The sequence below is a fragment of the Alexandromys fortis genome, unplaced genomic scaffold, assembly GCF_014885135.2.
Source record: "Alexandromys fortis isolate MF-2015 unplaced genomic scaffold, M_Fortis_MF-2015_v1.1 scaffold_91, whole genome shotgun sequence".
Taxonomy (NCBI): Eukaryota; Metazoa; Chordata; class Mammalia; order Rodentia; family Cricetidae; genus Alexandromys; species Alexandromys fortis.
This window is the reverse complement of record NW_026067968.1, coordinates 3,506,490-3,528,243: the sequence shown is the minus strand read 5'-3', so window position 1 is coordinate 3,528,243 and position 21,754 is coordinate 3,506,490. Positions and strand designations below refer to the sequence as shown.

The 21,754-nt window shown below is 41.1% G+C and overlaps 1 protein-coding gene and 1 pseudogene across 4 annotated transcripts in view; one reads left to right on the top strand and one right to left on the bottom strand.

Annotated features, from left to right (window-relative positions):
• Evl (Enah/Vasp-like) overlaps positions 1–21,754 on the bottom strand; it is a 152,417-nt gene that overhangs the window by 103,192 nt on the left and 27,471 nt on the right. Inside the window, exon 1 of one of the 4 annotated variants that reach the window (XM_050154734.1) lies at positions 2,718–2,978. The exons of 1 other annotated variant lie outside the window; for it this stretch is intronic. In XM_050154734.1, the coding sequence (XP_050010691.1) occupies positions 2,718–2,740 (23 nt within the window). In that variant the 5' untranslated portion in view covers positions 2,741–2,978. Of the gene's footprint in view, positions 1–2,717; positions 2,979–21,754 lie in introns of those variants that run through there. 2 more of the 4 variants (XM_050154729.1, XM_050154732.1) reach the window with 2 other exon arrangements.
• Positions 20,514–20,826, top strand: LOC126509084 (vesicle-associated membrane protein 3-like; annotated as a pseudogene).

Below are 21,754 nucleotides of genomic sequence, written 5' to 3'. Positions count from 1 at the left end.
AAAGAAAAATAGAGAAAAGAGAAAAAGAAAGAGAAGAAAAGATGTGGAAGAGTCTGTATCTGTACAGGCTGGTTTCTTGGCATTAGTCTTTGGGGAATATAGTATAGCAACATATACAACATTTACATGTATTTGGCACCATTAGTAACCTAAAGGTGATTTACAGCATTCAGGGTGAGAAGCATAAGTAAATTGCACATAATCCTTCATTTCATGTACGGTGTCCTGAGGGGAGTTCTAGAACCATCAAAATGTAGATGCTAAGGAAGGGCTGAACTTGAACTGCTTCTCTGCTCATGATGTCTTCTGTGCCCCCTCACTGCCTTTGCCTTGAATTTCTCATCTCTGGATCTGTCTGCTTTTCCTAACTCAATGGATCTGAAAGTCTGGTCCCTAAACCTGTAGTACCAAAATTACCCAGGAAGTTATTAAAACTAGGGTGCCACCCTCCTCTCTAGTTCCAAGGGCATCCCACCACCATCATCTGGCTCTCAGGTACACAGCTCCTGGACTAGAGAATGTCATCTGTCTGTACGGTACTAAAGTAGTGTGCAGCTGTATCTATCAAGATTCTTTGCTGCCAATTTAGGCAGAATCCTGAAGCAGGGAATAACAAACTCCCATTTCTAGTCTACTTCCCATAATGCCATTTTCTCAGTTAATCCGAGTAGAAGACTTTAACCCCCTTTCACCAAGTCTTTCTTGGCTTTGGGGTCAGAGTCTATCACAGTGAGAACAACTTTGTTGCTCTATATCCTTCCTCCTTAACCACAAATCAAAACTCTAAACTCTGCTCAAAGAGGCATTAAAGGCTGACTCCATTCAGAAAAAATGCTAACAACAAAATCTGAGCTTCACAATACCACAGCTATCTTAGTTATTTTCCTATTGCTGTGATAAGACACTATGACCAAAGCAATTAAAAAAGAAAAGTTTATTGGGGGCTTACAGTTTCAGACAGTAAATCTATGACCCCCAGGGTGGGAATCATGGCAGCAGAAAAGCATGGCACTGAAGCAGTAGCTGAGAACTTACATCTTGAGACACAACAATGAGGAAGAGAGAAGAGAGAGACAGCTAATAGAATGGCATTAATTAAGAGAATGGAGTGGGCTTTTGAAACCTCAAAGCCCACCCCCAATGGCACGCCTCTTCCAACAAAGCCACACTTCCTAATGTGGGGCCAACAGGAGACCATGCGTCCAAATATATGAACCAGTAGGGTCCACTCTCATTTCTACAATTTATAGAACTTCTATAGCTCTTAAAAATGTTATTACATTTATTTACATGTGCACATGTGTGTGGAGATCAAAAGACAACTTGTAGGAGTCAGTTATCGCCTTCCACCATGTGAAAGGATTCAAACTCTGACTCTCAGTCATAGCTGTAAGCACCTTTACATGCTGACTCATCTTACTAGACCAGAGCTTAAGTGACTCCTACATAGCAAGGCTGATCTTGAAAACAAGACCAGAACCCAGGATTCCTGATTCATCCCTTAAGTGTGCATCTACTACATCACACCAGACACTACATAAATAGTTCCCTAAGGAAGCTATTCTAAAGCACCGAGCATGGTCACTCTGAAAGGACACAGGTCTCATATCATCAGGGCTGTTGCCACATGGAAAGGCTTTCCTTACCACAAGTCCACTCCATTCAGAATAATGCAGACACATGCTCTGAAACAAAGGATAACTTCTGGAACCCAAGGCATCAAGTTTAGAGCAAAGGGTGGAGACAACTCTTTGCAGCTTACTTTCTAATGATCTCCCATCTGCTCTCTGGGTTGGCTGGCTCTTCTCTTACAGGTTCAATGTGTATTGCAGTAACATTCAGAAGGAACAAAAAAAGGCCTGTCAAAGAAAAGCTGAGGTGCCGCACAATCACCCTCTCTGCCAGTCAATGTGGTATTTACTCCCAGTTCTAAGCCACATAGGAATTCCACTGGCAAAAAGAAGGAGCTGTCAGGCACAGACCCACATATATACTTGTCCATAGAAAAGGGCAGAGAAAGATCTGAACGCCTCTGTTCTGCCTCCTTTATTCTCATTTCTTAGACACTATCTCTGTTGGCACATCCCTTCCTACATTCAGACTCAGGGATAGCTTCCTCGGGAAGAGATGGAGGAGCAGAAGGAAGAAGTCACAAAGGATCTAATCTGAAACACTAATGATGACAACAGCAGAAGAGCCCCGGAAAGAAGCACCCAGTTAAACGTTGTCAAGCACATCCCAGAAAGCAGCCTAGCTGCCGCTTTAATAACAGGAAACCAGAGCCAAATCCAAGCCAGTCATGCAGATCCCTTTGCAGAATTTTTCACCGTAGCCACTACGGTTCTCTTTTTTTTGTAAAGCAGCATTAGACTGCATGAGTTTGACAAAGGAAGAAAACAAAAGATAGCAAAAGACTCATTCTGGACACACAGTTGCTATTCTGTATTCATAACTCTATACCAGCAAGAACAGCTTGCAGGATGCACAAGGTGGGATCCTCCACAAATTTACACAAGATCAAACCAATTATCCATGCTGCACTTCCATGCAGTAAACATCCCTGAACCTCACCACCTTGATAAAACCGCACCAAATGCAGACAAGAATGAATCCCTTTTTGTGTGTAGAACCAGCCAGAGCCTAAGCAGTCATTACACAGCAAAAACCTAGAGAGAACAAAAACCCAGCATCAGACTGAGAGAAAACCCAGAACATACCTGAATTCTTCAAATGCAAACATGACCTAGTCAGAGGCAATTTCCTTGGATTGTATGACAGCCTTTTTGGTACGGAGGACAACCATTTAGTCAGTCAGATGGTGCAAAGTGAAGGAAAGAAGAAATGAGGTTTCCACACCCCCTAATATTCTGAAGTAAAAGGCTCTCTGCAGACAGGGGCCTGCAGCCTCCAGCTCCGCCAGCTGCTGACAAGCGGCAGCTAACAGGGGAGGCAGCTAGAAAACCATGTGATCATTCCAGCAAGTCTGATTAATGCAGTGAATGCTTAGACTTCAGGCTGGGAACTGGATTAGTCTAGAGAAATAAGTCGAACCCAGGGTGCGCCTAGGATCCTGGGTAAATCACGTAACACATTCTACCTCCAAGAATTGTGTACGGTAGGGTGCGGTTTTTGCAATGAGAATGAGACCTCCTCTATTGTGATCTGCCTAATGACCTCATCTTCCAAAGGCTGCTGCTGCTACAAAGATCAGACGTGCCCATGTTAGAAAGGAGCATCAGATAAGTGATGACCAGGCTACCTTTCAAGGACAGCCAGAGAAAGGAACGATTCTTCCAAATCTAATGTGCTGCCCTACTGACAAACTAGCACAGGTGCACATGCTGCTCCAGCGCCACAATCAAAGTTCACACTCACCACCATGCCATACCTAAAATGACCCTGGAGGGCCACCATAATTAGTGGTCTCCTTTATTTGATTATTCATTTACTGGGAGAATAATGTCAGTTCCTTGAAGTACAAAGATGGCTGTAATAATTTCAGAATAGAAGAGAAAGGAAATGAGATGTCAGCCAAAAAGAAAGAGAAATGTTTACCCATTTGTAAAGCTCAGGCTGGCAAGATTTGGCAAGTGTACTGAGGCTGCCTCCTGAAACCTGCCACGAAGGAAAATCTTCAGCATTTGGATTGCAAATTTTTATAAAATAAGGGAGAAAAAAAATCTCAAATAACAATTTTGAGTCACTCAACCTTTTCACAAATAAAATCAGTTACTAACTGGAATTCCATTTCAGGAAAGTTCTGGAGGCTGACCCTTTTTACAACTATTGCCTGAGCTCTGGCCTTCAGCATTTCTGTATCTCTCACATCAGTAACTGGACTTCCTTTCCCATTCTACTCTGAAAGTCTGCCAAAGCACTCTCCAAATAGGATTTTGATGCCACCTTATTTTAACCCTGTGCCCACAAGACTAAGCAAAAACTCTGGATTATGAGGTATTGTTTCTTCAACTAAAACTTCACAAACACCAGCTGGGCAATGGTGGCACACACCTTTAATCCCAGTGCTTGGTAGGTAGAGGCCAGCCTGGTCTACAGAGCTAGTCCAGGACAGTCAAGGCTACACAAAGAAACCTTATCTCAAAAAACCAAAACAAACACCAAACTCAGTCAGACATTTATGGTTCCTCCTTTCTTGGGTGGTCCTAGCCAAGCCAGGTATGCAATCTGCTGTCCTGTGGTTGCAGAGGTACTTGTTTCTTCTGACTATCAAGGACAGCTCGTGGCTTCTCTGCCGTGGACTGTGTGGCATTACAGCATCTGACATGCCACTCCTGCCACAGCAGGGGTGTTCACATGTGGTTAAGCTCCGAATTCCTAGCACCTAGAATAGCACTGACAAAAAAGGGTACTCAAAAGGGGGGGGGGTCACTGAAAGACCCTCCTTTGGCCTGTACCTGTCTCTGGTCTGGGAGAAGAGTGATCCAGTGTTCACAGTCCCAAAGGTGCTCTGGGTTGAGGTGAAGCTCTTCATGTGACTATCTCTGTCTCACAGAGAAAGAGCCCAGAACTCTTCAGGAAATACAATGACCAGATGCATGGAACAGACAGATGAGTAAGGGAGATCTAGGGTCCTGAGTCCCTTCCCTGAATCACACCACCACCAACCAAGCTGATCTGGAACACTGTCCCCAGTATTCCTCACAACCCTCTGAGTGTGACCTTCTGGTGACAACAGCTTTTTGACAGAATCACAGTGTAGCAGACATAGGACATTCCAAGTCATCAAACAGCCTGGCTTTAAAATCCCAGAATCCCTACTTGTTAATGCTAACTGATGGCAAGCTAGAAACTCCACAGGTAAAGCTGTAGTAACATGTACACAGCTTGTACATCTCTTGAACATGCCAACAAGGCATGAGTCTAAGTGCTTATAGAGCATACAACACTAAAAAGATGGTCTGTACAATCTTTACCATCTCCCAAGATACTTTCTCATTGTACAGCTGATTACTGGGGACTCTTCATAAAAAAGCCACCTTCAAGCTGGGGATGGTGGTACACACTTTAATCCCAGCACTCAGGGCAGAGGCAGGCAGATCTCCAAGTTCAATGCCGGCACGGTTTACAAAGTGAGTCCCAGAAAAATCCTGACTTGGTCAAGGGAGATGCATTTATTTATCTCTTGAGACCTGTGGGATATTGGGTCTCTGAATAGTTAAATCTACACATGCTCAAGTCACTAATGTAAAATGCTATACAGTATTTGCATACATCTCTATACATTCCATATGCTTTAACTCATTATTATCATATAATATCTAATACTATGTAACAATAACATAAGGCCTATATAAATAATTGCTGTTTTACTTAGGAAATAATAACAAGTCTATCCATGTGTAAGGACAGGGGGATGGAGAGCTTCTACACCCTGCAGCTGTTTTCCACCAATAACTCACTGGTGGGGGGCTGATTATATCTTTCTGAACTATGCCCTAAAGTCCTGGCAAGAGTTGGTACAAATAAATGCTAAGAAACCAGCTGGGCGGCCAGCCTGGTCTACAAGAGCTAGTTCCAGGACAGGCTCTAAAGCTACAAAGAAACCCTGTCTCGAAGAAAAAAAAATGATAAGAAATCAAATCCTACTAGCAAGTACATTTTAGACATCACTGTCCAGGATCCTCCAAATAACAATAAAAAGGCAAAGCCCGATTTAGTCAAGTATGTTTTCAATATCACATAGCCATAAGTGGACGAACAATGGCTCAGACACTGGTTTGTCTAACTCTAACATGCTCTACTGGTGCCTTAATACCAATGAATCATCTAGTTCAAACTACCTCAAAAAAAAAAGGATTTATTCAATAGATGGTGGGCTGCTAGTGGCTCTAAGAAAGGTGTGCTATGGTTTGGATGTGAACTGTCCTCATAGGCTTGGGTTTGAATGCTTGATCCCAAGATGGTAGGTAGCACTGTTCTGGGGGGATGCAGAGCCTTTGGAGGTAGGGCTTCATTGGAGAGAGTGGCTGTTGAGGATGGGCCATGAGACTTACAACCTGGCTCTGCTTCTTTTTCCATCACTGGTTCTTGTTCTACTAAAATGGAGCCCCAGATACATGCTCCTACTATCACAGAAATGCCTGCTCTTTATTGCTTCTTTGCCATGACGGACCATGAGGCAAAATAAATTCCTTCTTTAAGTTGCCTCTTGGCAGGTCTGTATTTAGTCAAAGCAATGCAGAAAGTAAAATAGCATTGCAGGGCTGGGACATTATGATCTATCTGTTTATGCTACCTTATATAGTTGAGCTGAATGTTATAAATACCACATTTTTTTGTTGTTGTTTTTTCAAGACAGGGTTTCTCTGTAGCTTTCGAACCTGTCCTGGAACTCATCCTATAGACCAGGCTGTCAAGATCCACCTGCCTCTGTCGCCCAAGTGCTGAGATTAAAGGCGTGCGCCACCACCGCCCATGATTACCAGATTTAAGGCAAGGCAAGAGACCTCCGAAGGCTTAAACTGCTCAGATATACTCAGGAAGAAAACAGGTAGAAACCTGAGCTTCCAATGGGAAGAGGAGTCTACCTCTCAGACCAGGCAAATCCTTGACCACATGGTTCTCTTTAAGTGTAAGGAATAGTAACTGAAGTGAACAGCCAAGACTTTTAACAGCTCCAATTTTCTCTGGAATAGGGCTAAAGAGTATTTCCGTGGCCATAAAATGTTAAATAACACAAATGGTCACTCCGAGGCATCTATCAAAGAGGTGCAGAAAGGGCTGGAGAGATGGCTCAGAGGTTAAGAGCACTGACTGCTCTTCCGGAGGTCCTGAGTTCAATTTCCAGCAACCACATGGTGGCTCACAACCATCTGTACTGAGATCTGGCGCCCTCCTCTGGCGTGCGGGCATACATTGAGGCAGAATGTTGTATACATAATAAATAAATAAATCTTTAAAAAAAAAAAAAAAGAGGTGCAGAAAACACATATTCCTGCTTTGGGACTTAGTCTCTGTATGTACTAGGAAGGAATAACTATATATTCATTTTTCAGGTACTTATTTTTTAAGTTAGTACTTCCATGCAATCCTGAACAAAACAAATACCTTATATAAAATAGAAAGGCTCTTGCAGAAAGTGGGGGAGTCTAGAGTCCTGCTGTGAGATGCCATCACCACCCAAACACATCCTTGGAAGACACCTATTCTCTGGCAGATGCTGTCAGTGCTGGTGCTCATAGACCACCACAGCTGCCCTGATTAACCCCTGGCAGACTAGGACTTCTCAAAATAAATAAATAAATAAATTTGGGATGCTATGTACAACACAAACATTAGCACAAATGTTTCCATGTCCCTGACAATTTTCAAAAGCTAAATCAGAATATTTTAAGCAAGTGACCTTAGAGTAACATGAACACCTAAGTTTTGGAAGCAACATGTTTTCTTCTGTGAAATGACCAGTTTTCCAAGAAAGCAAATTTCTGATCTGTGGTGCTCAATCTCACAACAAGCGACCAAGAGGAATCTTTTAAATTCTGTTGTCCTACCAGTTTTACTTGGCAAATGTTTTCCCTTTCACATTTTTAGGTTGTGGGCACATAGCCATGATGTACGTGAAACAAAATAAGCACTGAGCACATGAACAGTCTGATGTGCCAATCAAGTAAAACAAGAAAGCAGTCCTGACATTTACGGAAATGAACGTTCACTACTCTCCGTGGAAAGACGAAACAGGAGACACAAATGGAAATCAGAGTCATGTCTAAAAATACCACTTCCAAACCATGGTCCAACCCGGGGTGTTTCCAATGAGTAGGGAGCACTTGGGAGTGTCCTCAGATGCCTGCTTCTTTCGAGTCTCATTTAGTTCTAATTAATACCCCGCGCTTCTATCCTCCCTCCCCCATCCTTTTGCACCACGCTGCAGTACCTTTCCTTGAAAAGTCTCAGCCTGCAGCTAAGCAGCCAGCCGCCAGCGCCTCACTGTCCTGGACTCATCTGCCTCTCACACCTGCCAACCTGGATGTTTCACATGATGAACTCATCGACTTGCTTCCACATTTCATGCACCTCCACTTCCAGTTCTCCTTGGTCCCTAATCAAAATGCCTTTACCTTCCTCCACAGTGGTTACAGTAAGAAGGAGTTCTGAATCCTAGTGTATTGCTCTCTACTGAAAAACCTCAAGGCTTATTCTTTTTTTTTTTTTTTTTTTTGGTTTTCGAGACAGGGTTTCTCTGTGGTTTTGGAGCCTGTCCTGGAACTAGCTCTTGTAGACCAGGCTGGTCTCGAACTCACAGAGATCCGCCTCCCGAGTGCTGGGATTAAAGGCGTGCGCCACCACCGCCCGGCTCAAGGCTTATTCTTAAAGGCCAAGTAAGTCCAGCTCCACCACTACAGTGAGGAAGATAGCACATACTTTGTGAGGATGCTGTGAAGATGATGAAATGCAGGGCACACAGTAACCACAATTGATGGAGGCTCATTTTAGTACATATGTGTCAAAAGCTTGCCAAATCTCCTTCCTGACCAAATCAGCTAAAACTCAAATTTTACTATGAAAATAAATAATAAAACAAAACAAAAACCCTTCACGTACTGTCTTATGTTACGTAACTTGGTCTAGTACAGGCCCTAGGCCTCTAACTACACAATGCACAGGTCTGACAGGGCTGGCTGGTAAGATCTGAGGAGGCAGCTCCAGAACTCACCAGATTATTAAAGCTTATCCCAAGAAATATACATATAACCTATGGTAGTTTCAATGAAAATGGCTCCCATAGGCTCATATATTTGAATGCTTGTTCTGAAGTTGAAGGAACTATTTGGGAAAGATTAAGAGGTGTGGCCTTGTTGGAGGAAGTATGTCACTGGGGCTGAACTTCTGAAAGTCTATGCCAGGCCTAGTCTTGCTTTCTCTTTGCTTACAACTTACAGATCAGATGTAAGCTCTCAGAGTCATGTTTCCTGTCATGATGATAATGAACTAACCCTCTGAAATTGTAAGCAAGGCCTCAGTTAAATGCTTTCTTTTGTAAGTTGCATGATCATGGGTTTCATCACAGCAGTAGTAACCCTGATCAACATACAACCTTAAAAAAAGGCACATCTGCTATATGAATGGAGCAGGAGTGGGGGGAGGGGAGAAGAGTGGGGAGAGGGGGAGAAGGGTGGGAGGAGGGGGAGGGAAATGGGAGGCTGGGAGGAGGCGGAAACTTTTTTTTTTCCTATTCTCAATAAAAATGAAAAAAAAATCCTTTGCAGGTTTGGGCCACTATCCCCAAACTTCCCCATTTTAAAAGTGAGAGGTCACTAGCTGTGACCCTTGTGTTTAAGTCCTATCTGAACTTTCAGAAAGTAGAACAGTTAGGCACAGATAGGAAATCTTTGGTTAATAATGTCTTGAAATCACCCAATATCCTAGAATTCTAGATAAATTAATTTTTTTCTAAAAAAATTTTAAAAATCAGACCTTTCTTAAATTGACAGAGAATGTATGACTACAACATTGTAAATTAAATTCTATTCCACATTACACAATTCAACTGGACTTCAGTGATAATAAACTTTAAAAATGTAAAGTAAAGCCATTTCATATCTCTATTTTGAGGAAATCTATTTAAGCTACCAAAAGAAAATGTTCTACTAAAAGCAAACATAGTTACATCTTAAAATTCACTACTACTCAAAGTGCAGAATTTTTGCATTCCCATCCACAACAGTTACTTTCCCAGAGATTTTTGTTTGTATTCACTTAATAAATGCTTGAAGGAGGTACTGGAGCCAAGGCTCAGTCTATAAAGTGCTATGGCACAAGTCAAAAGGGCCTGAATTTAGATTCTCAACGTCAACATACAAAGCCAGGCATGCTGGTATAGACATGGGGGTGCATGCCTGCAATTCCAGCATGGGGAAGTGCAACAGAAAGATCCCTGAGGCTTGCTGGTCACCAGTCTAGATAAATTAGTAAACTCCAGATTCTGGGATAGATTGTCTCAAAAACTAAGGCTGGATGGAAATACTAATGAGGAAGACACCTAGCATCGAACTCTAGGCTCCATGTACATGCATATACATGGACACGCACACCCAATACTTGAAGGGCTCTTGGTGCTAAGCAAAATTTTAGATGGTCAACAAACAAATCAGTGAATTGTAGTAGTTTTTTTGCTTTGGGGGGGGGGGGCAGGATCTCTCTAGGTAACCCAGGCCTCAAACTCAAAATCTGTCTGCCTTAATCCCTAGAGTTACATAAGCACCACCTTCTAGTGATTTCATTCTAATGTTAAAGTCCAGATGATAAATGGATGATAAGCCAGGGAATGTTTCAAGTGTGTGTGTGGGGGGGAGTGGGGGCAAGGAACAGAGAATAGGTGATTTAAAAAAAAAAAGACAATGGCATTTGCACCAAGATCTGAGTGACAAGGGTCCAGTTGACCAAGTATCAGGGAATGATCCTAAAATACAAAGAAATCATTTGTGAAAAGGCCCCCAGAGAAAGGGAAACTAACTTCCCAAAATAAATGAATGGAGAAGGAGGAAGAAGAAGAGGAGAAGGAGGAGAAAAGGTGAAGTCTGGCCTCAGCAGCAGCAGTAATAAGAACAGTTTGATTTCAGGTAATCTTTCTCATCATTAAGTTGTTTCATGCAGTCTTAGATATGAATGGAACAGAACAAAGACCAAAAATGCTTCTAAAAATTCTTTAAAAAATGAAGACCACAGTTAGCACTATAGGCTAAGGAAGTATAAGTTCTATGAGGAGGAGCTTGGCACATTTTGTCATTTTATTCCAGGGTCAGACATGGAATATTACTCTGCTGGTGAGTTAATCAAATGTTAGTGGACTTAAACAGTTTCACTGGAAGATATTTGTCAAGACAAAAGTTCCAGAATAGATGGAGAGATGGGAAAATGAAGAGCAAATAAAACAAGTATGTGATCAATTGAGAAACAGTTCACCAGCATCACCTGCAAGGCTATGCACTGTCAGCAGATGAGACAAGTCAAAGATAAAGCCAGAATTCACATCTTCCCAAGTTAAGATCAGACCACAAAGGCTTATACTGAAGGCTTGGTGGCCAGCCACTGTTAGTATTGTGATTTGAATGTGTAATGCACCCCCTCCCATACACACTATGGGCTCATGTGTTTGAACATTTGGTCCCACGCTGGTGGTGTCATTTAGGAAGTTCCTTTAAAAGAATGCTGGAGGAAGTGGGTCACTGTAGTGTGAGCCTTGAGGCATTATATATAGCATGGCATCACTTACTGTTCACTCTCCACTTCCTGACTACAGATGCAATGTGACCAGCCTGCCTCCTTATTTGCTATCATCCCACTGTGGCAGGACACCATCCTTGACTTTAAGCTAAAATAAACCCTTCCTTCCTTAAGTTTCTTCTACTCAGATACTTTGCCACAGCAATAAGAAAAATGACTAATACAAGGAGGTAGAACTTAGTGGAGGCCAGCCAGTCATTAGGACATTAGGATACTGACCTCTACCTTCTTGATTTTCTGGCTTCTAAGTGAGCAGTCTCCTCTACCACATGCTTCTGCAATGCTGTAGTGTGTTGCATCAGAACCAAGGCAAACAACCAAGTGACCATGGACAGAAACCTCTGACAGTGAGTTACAGTAAATCTATCTTCTTTATAAGTCGAAGGTTCTGAATCTTTTTGTCACAGGTTGGAAAGCTAATGAAGATCTATAGTAGAAGAGTGATTGTTGCTGTGACTATAGATACTGACATGTTTTTAGAACTGGTTTGCAGGAGAGGAAACTTTGGAGAGGGCTGAGTGTGGAAATGTACCTTGCTGGTACATTTCACATGGAAACCATGAACTCTATTTAGAGTAGAGGCCATTTGCTACACTTCAGCAAATAACTTCTCTTCATATTGTCCATCCCTGAGACTTCCTGAGAAAGCACAATAAAGATGATGGTCTAATTACTCTGGCAGAGTGGGTAAGGGTGCTTGCCACCAGGCCTAATGACCTGAGTTCAATCCCCAGACCCACATGGGAGAAGGCAAGAACTATCTCCCACAAGCTGTCCTCTGATCTCCATCTACACTAGAATATATATGTGTATAATATGTACATACACAACAAATGCAAATCCTTTTAATTTAGAAAAGGGGGAAGAATGCAAGGGGCTGGAGAGGTGGCTTTTTCAGAGGATCCAGGTTCGATTCCCAGCATCCACATGGCCGCTCAACAACCATCAGTAGCTGTAGTTACAGGAGCTTTGATGTCCATTTGTGGCCTCTGTGGTTACTGTATGCATCTGGTGCATAGACATACATGCAGGCAAAATACTTCTACATGCTGAAAAAAAATAAGAACGAATGTGATACCAAACGTGTAGAATATCCAGAAGTTCTGTACAACTCTGAAGATCCAATTAGTACAGTGAACACCAAGCTTGGTACCCACCAAGTATGCACTACTCTGTTGTTTTCATTTTTCCTGCCCCAGGCTCTACCCCTACAAGAAGGAAGCATAAACAACATCCACCTCCTGGAATTGTTGCAAAGATTAAATGAGATGATTTATGTTAAGTGATCATGACACCGAGGTGTATCCTCAAAAAAACATGAATCATAATTGTCATTCATAATAATTGAGGAATAGAGCTCAGGTCCAATTATGAAGCTGTACTTGTAAGCTCAGAGTTTATCACTTTTCCATAAATTATAGGAAAAGGTTAAATTAGACTTCAAAGAAAGCTTACTTTAGAGAGCTCAGTGTGACAGTGTAGTGAAAAAACTCCAGACTCCCTTTTCTATGGAGAACAAAACAAAACAAACAAATAAAAACAACATCAAAAAACCTGGGGAACATGGCCCAGTCAAAGGGACAGATTAAATGTCAGAAGCAGCCCTGGAGGAAGAGTATGTGAACTGACAAAGGATATCCAATACCGAACTGTAAGGATGCTTCGTGAACTAAAAAGAACTTGGTAACAACTGAAAGAATTCAGAACTGCACAAGCACAGTGAAAATATCAACAGACATAAATAATCAAAGCTTCACCACAAGGGTTCAAAGCAGGCTTGCCAGGCAGAAGAATGAATCAACAAACTCTATGTCAAGGTGTCTGAAATACTGAGTCAGAAGCTGGGTGTGGTGGCACACGCCTTTAACCCCACACTTAAGGGTTAGGGGAGGCAGAGGCCAGCCTGGTCTACAGAGCAAGTTCCAGGGCAGTCAGGGCTATACAAAAACTGTCTTGAAAAATAAAAATAAAATACTGAGCCAATAGAGGAAAAGAAGTTGAGCACAGTGACATATGCCTATTAGGCTAAAGCAAGAGGATCACAAGTTCAAAGCCAGGCTGGGCTACAAAGTGAGACCTTGTTTCTAAGGAGGGGAAGTAAGTAAATAAAAAGGTAAAGAGAGCTTTGATGGACTTAGAGAGGATTATCAAGTGGAACAACAGATGCATTAGAGGAATCTCAGAAGTACAAGAAACAAGGGAAGAGCCAAAAACTCAATGGAAGAAATAAAACTAACAAATCTGAGGAGATAAACAGACAAATCCAATAAGCTCAACAAATTCCACTGACCTACATTAAAATACACAATAACAAAGGTGTCAAAAGTCACAAAGAACTCAAGACAGTAGCATGAGAGGGCACTAAGCAGCTAACAGAGCCTGCAAGATTATGAAATGATTTCCCACCAGGAACACTGAAGGGTAAGAGGACACATCCAAATTGATGAAAGGAAAAGATGCAATGGGAAATACTACATGTCTTCAAAAGGGGGAAGTTAAGACTTTCTCAGATAAACACAGATGACATTAGAGCTGGTCCACAGAAATGCCAAAGGAAGTCTTCCAAGTTGAACAGACAGTAAGCAGCAACACAAACCTTGCAAACATATAAAACTCCCAGGTGAAGGCATGTGCACAAATACAGACATGGGATTCTGTAGTACTGTAATGTGGGTGCATACATAATTTTAAAATTTGTGGCCAAATCTTTAAAAATGAACAAAAAGTAACTACAAATCTATTTTACTGAATATGCATAAAGAGTAGTAATTTGTATCATATGTTATATAAAAAAAGGCTATAAAAGAGTTAATTTATCAAAAACTTAACAGTTTAAAGCAAACTGGAGTAACTTTAAGAGGTTTATGTAATTGTAATCGCAGCCACACCAAAAACTATAGAATGTATACAAAAAGAAATGCGAAAGAAATTAAAACACATCACTAAGAAAGTTCAAGAAGGCAGCAAGAAAGGGGAAGCAAACAGAAAATAACCAAGTGATAGCAACTACTTTTAGTATAAGAGAATTAAATTCTCCAATTAAAAGACATGCTTCGTGGATAAAATATGATATAGCTAGAGCCATTCTAGACCTACATTTATACCAGGATGAAAATGACAGAAGACATGGCTGGTACAATAAGAAGCTCCTGAACCTTAAGCCTATCACTGGACACAAAGGAGGGGAATTACATGGTGACAAGAAGATCAGTTCACCAGCAAATACAACAATAATAAAGAGACCTCACAAGAGATCTCTCAAATGCATGATGCAAACATTGATACAATGAGAAATAGTGACACAACTGTCAGACAAGCTGGCTGGCTGTCCTTTGTCAGGCAAGAAGCTCTTCAAGTGTTGATCTTTGGCACTTTCTTTCTCTCCACACTCAGCAACAGTGAGCAGTGGCAATAAGCACTGAGAGCAACACAGGTAGTGAGTGCCCTGGAGTGGTGCAGGAATCAGAACTGCAGCTGTACAAGCCTTCTGGGTCCAGGGAATCGGGACTCTTCACTTTGTGGCTGGCACTGGCTTTCGAGGAAAGCCTAAAATTCCTCAGCCTTGACATTGCTAAGCTCTTATGTAGGCCTAAAAAGTCCAGAATCCTTAGCTCTTAATACTTCCTGGCCAGAATACAGCTTTGGCCCAGGTCTGAGACCCTTGTCCCTAAAGACCTGGTAGCTCTTGGCACTCTCCTGGGGTAACCAGGATCTAGTCTTTCCCCTTGTGATTCATTGTAGCCTTTTATGTTTCTTTAGTTTCAGCTTTCCACTTTCTCTTTGCCCTTCTACACTTATATCTATATTATTGATAGATTTTATGTATTCCCTGTCAAAATCCCAATGTGGACAGGTGGCATTCACCTATAGTCCCAGCAATGTGGGAAGCTGGGGCAAGAGGATCACATGAGGGCTGGGCAGTGGCACATGCTTTTAATCCCAGCACTTGGGAGGCAAATACAGGCAGATCTCTGTGAGTTTGAGACTAGCCTGGCCTACAAGAGCTTGTTCCAGGACAGCCAGGGTTGTTACACAGAGAAACCTTGTCTTAGGGAAAGAAAGAAGAAAGAAGAAGGAAGAAGGGAGGAGGAGAAGGAGGAGGAGGAGGAGGAGGAGGAGGAGGAGGAGGAGGAGGAGGAGAAGGGGGAGAAGAAGAAGAAGAAGAAGAAGAAGAAGAAGAAGAAGAAGAAGAAGAAGAAGAAGAAGAAGAAGAAGAAGAAGAAGAAGAAGAAGAAGAAGACGACGACGACGACGAAGATGAAGACGAAGAAGACAAAGATCACATGAGTTTGTCACCATCCTGGGCATCAATGGAAGACACTATTTTAAGACAAAATAAACTCCTGATAACATTTTTAAAAAATCAGACATAGAAAATTTTCTGTGTTAAGTATGTTGGCACACACCTATAATCTGTGAATTTGGGAAGATATGGCAGGAAATAACGTGTTCAAGGCCAGCCTTGACTATAAAGTAAGTATGAGCTTTATAATTAGAAGACCATACCTGAAATATAAAATAAACAATCCTAAAATTCATACAAAACCTCAAGGGGCTCTGAACATCTAAAATAGCCCTGAAAAAGGACAAAGCTGGAGGTCTCGCACTTCTTGTTTTAAAATGCACAACCCAATCACCAAGATACGGTACTAGCATAGAGACACATACAAGACAATAAAGCCGTAGAGAAAATCCTGGGGCAAACCCTTGTATATATGGTCAAATGGTCTTCATCAAGCCTCTAAGGATACAGAGAAGGTCAGTGTTCAACACACAGTGCTGGGAAAACTGGACTGCCACACACAAAAAGTATAAAGTTGAACCTCAAACCCATACATAAGAGTAAACTCACAATAAATGAAGACTTAAAACACCCTACAGAAAGCATAACACTTACTTTAGTAACTGAGGAATTGGAATTTTCATTATTCCTCAGTTACAAAATCAAATGTCAAAATAGGCAAATGAGAACATGTGAAACTTTAAAACTTCTGCACACAGGGCCTGGCAAGCTGTGGGCAAAGTGCTGGCTGTGCAACTGAGGCTAAGTTCAGCTGCCTAGCAACTACATAAAAAGCTAAGTATGGTAGCCTTGTTCCTGTAATCCCAGCACTGGGAGTGGAAACAGGAGGATCCCTGGGACTTGCTGGTCAGTCAATCTAGGTTAGTTGGTGAGCTCCAGATTCAGGGAGAGAACACATCTCAAAAATATAAGATGGAGAGTGATAGAGAAGACATGTGATATCAACCTCTGGCCTCTGCAAGTACATATTGTACCCACCCACACAAATAAAAATTAAAAAAAAAAAAAAACTGAAAAACAATTTACAAAACAGGAGAAAATATTTGCAGATTATCTGGTCAGTATTTACTATTCAGGATCCATCAGGAAATCCTGCATCTCAACAATAACAAGATCAAAAATCATAAATAGGCAAAGAGCTTGGACAAGTATCTAAGTCTGAGGCCAGCCTAGGCTATGTAACAAAACTTATCTCTAAAACTAATACATACATATATGTTAGGTGGTGGCGGTGCAACCACCACTTTTAATTCTGTCCTCAGGAGGAAGAGGCAGGCAGATTTCTGTGAGTTCAAGCCCAACCTACATAGCCAGTTCCAGGTCAGGTAGGAATAAGACCTTGTGAGAGGTGAGACATTGTCTACAGTTTTTTTTTTTAATTTGGACTGATTAAATAGATCCAAACTTACTACCCTGCACAAAACTCAACTCCCAACTGATCAAAGACCTTAGCATAAAACCAGATACACTGAACCTGATAGAAGAGAAAGTGGGAATAGCCTTGAACTCATTGGTATAGACTTTCTGAACAGAACACTATTATTGCAGGCACTAAGATCAACAATAAATGAGATTTCATGAAACTGAAAAGCTTCTGTAAGGCAAAGGACACCATCCTTAGGATAAAGTGGCACCCTACAAAATAGGAAAAGATTTTTACCAATTCCACATTAGACAGAGGACTAATATCCATAATATATGAAGAAATCAACAAACTAGATATCAAAATACAAAATAATCCAATTTAAAAATGGAGTACAATCAAAACAGAAAATTCTCAATACAGGAAACTCAAGTGGCTAAAAAACACAAATGTTCAACACCTTAGTCATCAGAGAAATGCAAATCAAAACTACTTTGAGATTCTATTTTATACCTGTCAGATTGGCTGAGATCAATAACACAATTGACAGCTCATGATGAAGATGTGAAATAAGGAAAACAATCATTCATTGCTAGTAAAAGTGCAAACCTGTACAACCACTATGGAAATCAGTGTGGCAATTCCTCAGAAGGATGGGAATTGATCTACCACAAGATCCAGCTACACCACTCTTGGTCATATACCCAAAGGACATTTCATCCTATCACAAGGACACTTGCTCAACCATGTTCATTGTTGCTCTGTTCGTAATAGCCAGAAATTAGAAACAACCAAAATGTCCCTCAACAGAAGAATGGATAAAGAAAATGTGGTAAATTTATACAATGGAGTGTTACGCAGCTGTTTAAAAAAGTTATACCGTGAAATTTGCAGAATAATGGATGGAACTAGAAAAAAATCATCTTCAGTGAAGTAACTTAGACCCAGAAAGATAAATATGGTATATATTCTCTTATATGTGGATAGTAGCCATTAAATAAATGACAGGAGATACAGGAATGGAAAGATCGTGTGGGGAGGGAGAAGGGAGATGGGGTTGGTGGAGAGAATGTTGGGAGAGATAGCTAGAATTAAGAGGCATTTGAGGGGTGGTAAAGAAACCTAGTACAGTCAAAATTTTCTAAAATATATGAAGACAATCCTATGAAGTTTCTAAATAATGAAGGAGACGAAGTCCCAACTGGCTGTCTCTTGTAACCAAACTAAGCTTCCAGTACCAGGGCTTGGTCACATTCAGTTGATTTGTTAACCAAAGGGGTCCCATAGAAATTTCCAAACAATCCAAGGCTGTTGCTAAAATAATAGGTTACAGCCAGGCGGTGGTGGTACACGCCTTTAATCCCAGCACTTGGGAGGCAGAGACAGGTGGATCTCTGTGAGTTCAAAGACAGCCTGGTCTACAAGAGCTAGTTTCAGGACAGGCTCTAAAACTACAGCGAAACCCTATCTCGAAAAACAAAATAAATAAATAAAAATAAAATAATAGGTTACTTGCTACAAACTGACAGCAGGGCCAAAGACAACACCCACAGAACTCACTAAACATGGAGAGTCGAGCTGGTGCCTACATAGAACCCCCATTCCTACATTCTAGTGTCTTTGGTACAGGTATTCTTCAGGCTACCAAAAGAGAAATGTAAACACCAACCCAGCATTGATCTAGAATGCTGTCCTCTTGTAAAATATGATAGGACAATGGTGGCATATAGCTTGTGGGCATAAACCACTAATGTTTTGCCCACTCCACAAGATGGAACCCATACCTGACATGCTTGGGTGACCACGAACCAGAGACTAGATAGTCCAGAGACCTAGGGTAAAACCAAGTACTACCAGTCTACCAAAAAAAAAAAAAAAGTACTGATAAAATGACTCCTATACTCATTAGATCAGCGCCTTGCTCAGCCATCATCAGAGAAGCTTCCTCCTGCAGCAAGTGGGAACAAATACAGAGACCCACACCAGACATTATGCAGAGAGTGAGAGACACACAGCTCTAAATGGGATGTCTTCATCACATCCCTCCCCTTAAAGCTCAGGAGCCCTGCAGAAGAGGAGGCAGAAAGTATGTAAAAGTCAGAAGGGATGCAGGACACCAGGATAACAAGTTCCTCTAAATCAAATGAGCAAGGCTCACATGAACTCAGAGACAGAAGCAGCTAGCAATGGCCTACATAGGCCTGCACCAGGTCCTCTGCATATATATTGTGGCTTTCAATTTAGTGTATTTACGGGACTCTTGAGTATGTGAACAAGTGGGTCTCTGATTCTTATGTCTTCTCTTGGGGCTCTTTTTCTGCTGTTGGTTTACCTTGTCCAGCTTCAATGTGACCATTTTCTTTTATCTTATTATATTTTATTTTGTTATGTTTTGTCACTATCTCTTAGACATCTGTTCCTTTCTAACAGACATAGAAAGGGAGTGGATTTGGGTCGAAGGGGAAATTGGAAGGAACTTGGAGGAGCAGAGGGAAGTGAAACTGTAATCAGAATATATTATATGAGAAAAGAATCTATTTTTAGTAAAAGGGGGAAATTGGGTTGATTAGTTGGCTCAGTGAATAAAGATACTTGCCATCAAGCCTGGGAAATTCACAAGGTGGAATGAGAGAACAGACTTCCACAAGTTGCCCTTTGACTTCCATATGCATGCACACTATGGTACATGTGCATGTGTGCATGTACACACATTCTAATAAATGCTATTTTTTAAAATTTAATGTTAAAAGTATTATGAACTGATATAAACAATGATAGATAACATGGACAGGGAAGAGCAAAACTAAATTCAAAGTAGATGCTCACTGGGTGCAAATAAATCTCAATTTTTTTAATCAAATGAAAAAAGCATAATTAAACATGATGTATTGTTCAAAAAAAGTTCATGACACTTTTTAATTTGTAATTAAAAACATAAAGTGTTAAGCTTATCAGCATATATACAGTGGACAGCTTTTTGGCTATCTAGTGTGCTAACTGCTAAATTTTGGGCTGGATATGAACTTATAGTTAGGCAGATGCAGATGCCAGAAAGAAGTGACAACTGGTCCGATTCTACCCTGGTCACACTGCATCTAGATTCAACTATTTGTAAGAATCCTTGATACACTAGAGCCCACTCACCAAGTTGCATGAGGCTCATGTGAGCAGTGTTTAACTTAGGGCAGAGTCAATTTGGGGAAGTCATTGTCATCTTTTAATTCTTAGGCACTATTTTTGGATTATGTAAAATGGATTACTTTACAAAAATTTTAAAGAAGTTAATAACAGCCACATACATGAAGAAGGAAGAGATACCTAGGTCTGTCTTAAAAATACAATAATCTGCCTCATAGTCCGGGCAGGATGCTGAAGTACAAAAGCAGAGATAACAGTCATGATTATATTCAGTCATTCATAAATATCTGCTAGGTGCTTACTGTACTGAATATCTAGGCAGACCAGCACTGTCCCAGGGGGCTTTCTACAAGGACAGATGACAGGCATCAGCTACATGTGACTACTGATCAATTAAAACTGGCACTCAAATCAAGACTATTCATACAAGTCCACCGACCCTTGGTTGCTGCCGCCACTGCCAAAATGTCCACAGGTGTGCCTTCAGGAAGTTCAAGAGCTGCCTCTGGCAGTAACCGCAGACTCCAGCAGACACAGAATCAAGTAGATGAGGTAGTTGATATCATGAGTCAACGTGGACAAGGTGTTAGAAAGAGATGAGAAGCTCTCAGAGCTAGATGATCGCGCAGATGCACTGCAGGCAGGCACTTCTCAGTTTGAAACAAGTCCTGCCAAGCTGAAGAGAAAGTACAGGTGGAAGAACTGCAAGATGTGGGCAATAGGGATCAGTGTCCTGGTGATTGTTATCATCATCATTATTGTGTGGTATGTCTCTTAGTGAGGATCCTGGTGAAACCGAAGCCTTCTTATTGAGCTTACCTACTGTTTTTTCCCCCAAAAAATTATTTTTGTTAGTTTACATAGAGTTCAGTGCCTAGGAAATATGCCCATGTTTTAATATACACTTCAAATGGGGTGTAAGCTGCCCTGCCCACATTTTGCACAGTGCCTTCACAAAGTTATGCACCGACTAGGAAAGAGGACTTCTGGTGTTCCAGAGTGCTGGAGTCGAGGTGGATGTTGTCACTGATGACTCGCTGTGGATTCCAGGAAGGGGATTCTATTCAGTCAGTTGTCCCCACATCTGACATTGTCTTCAAAACCACATTTTCAAACCTTTGGGTGATTAGATTCCCAGCTCGTGCCTTCCAAGAAGAACACTACTGCCTAGTACAAATTGGTGACAATAATAGGGCATGCCTTATTTTGATACTGGCTCCTTTTCCTTAAAAGGATCCTCCTTTCTGTAAGCACTACTGACTCCTGCTGTATTTAAGATGCTCTCATGTTAGGTGTGAATGTTTACTTTTCTGTTCTTGCTGTGTATCACTTCTCAAAGAGTATTTTAATAAAAAATAACCCTTTAACAAGTTTTTGTAGAACTATGACCAAAGTTTTTTTTTGCCAAAATGTAAATATAAATAAAATGTCCATAAGTCTGCCCCTAATAAATTCAAACAAATGCCAAATGTAACTCAAGGTGCCCTTCAAGAAAAAAGTGTTAATTCTGTGTGAGCCTTCAGCACTTTCACAGTCCTTCCTATGCTGTAGATAATGCTACTCCTTCAGATTTGGTTTCTTTTTTTTTTTTTTTATTTCAGATGAGCTTAGTATTTATTTTCTTTTTTCTTTTTTTTAATTTTTCTTTTTTTATTTTTTAATTGAAAAAAATTTCCGCCTCCTCCCCGCCTCCCATTTCCCTCCCC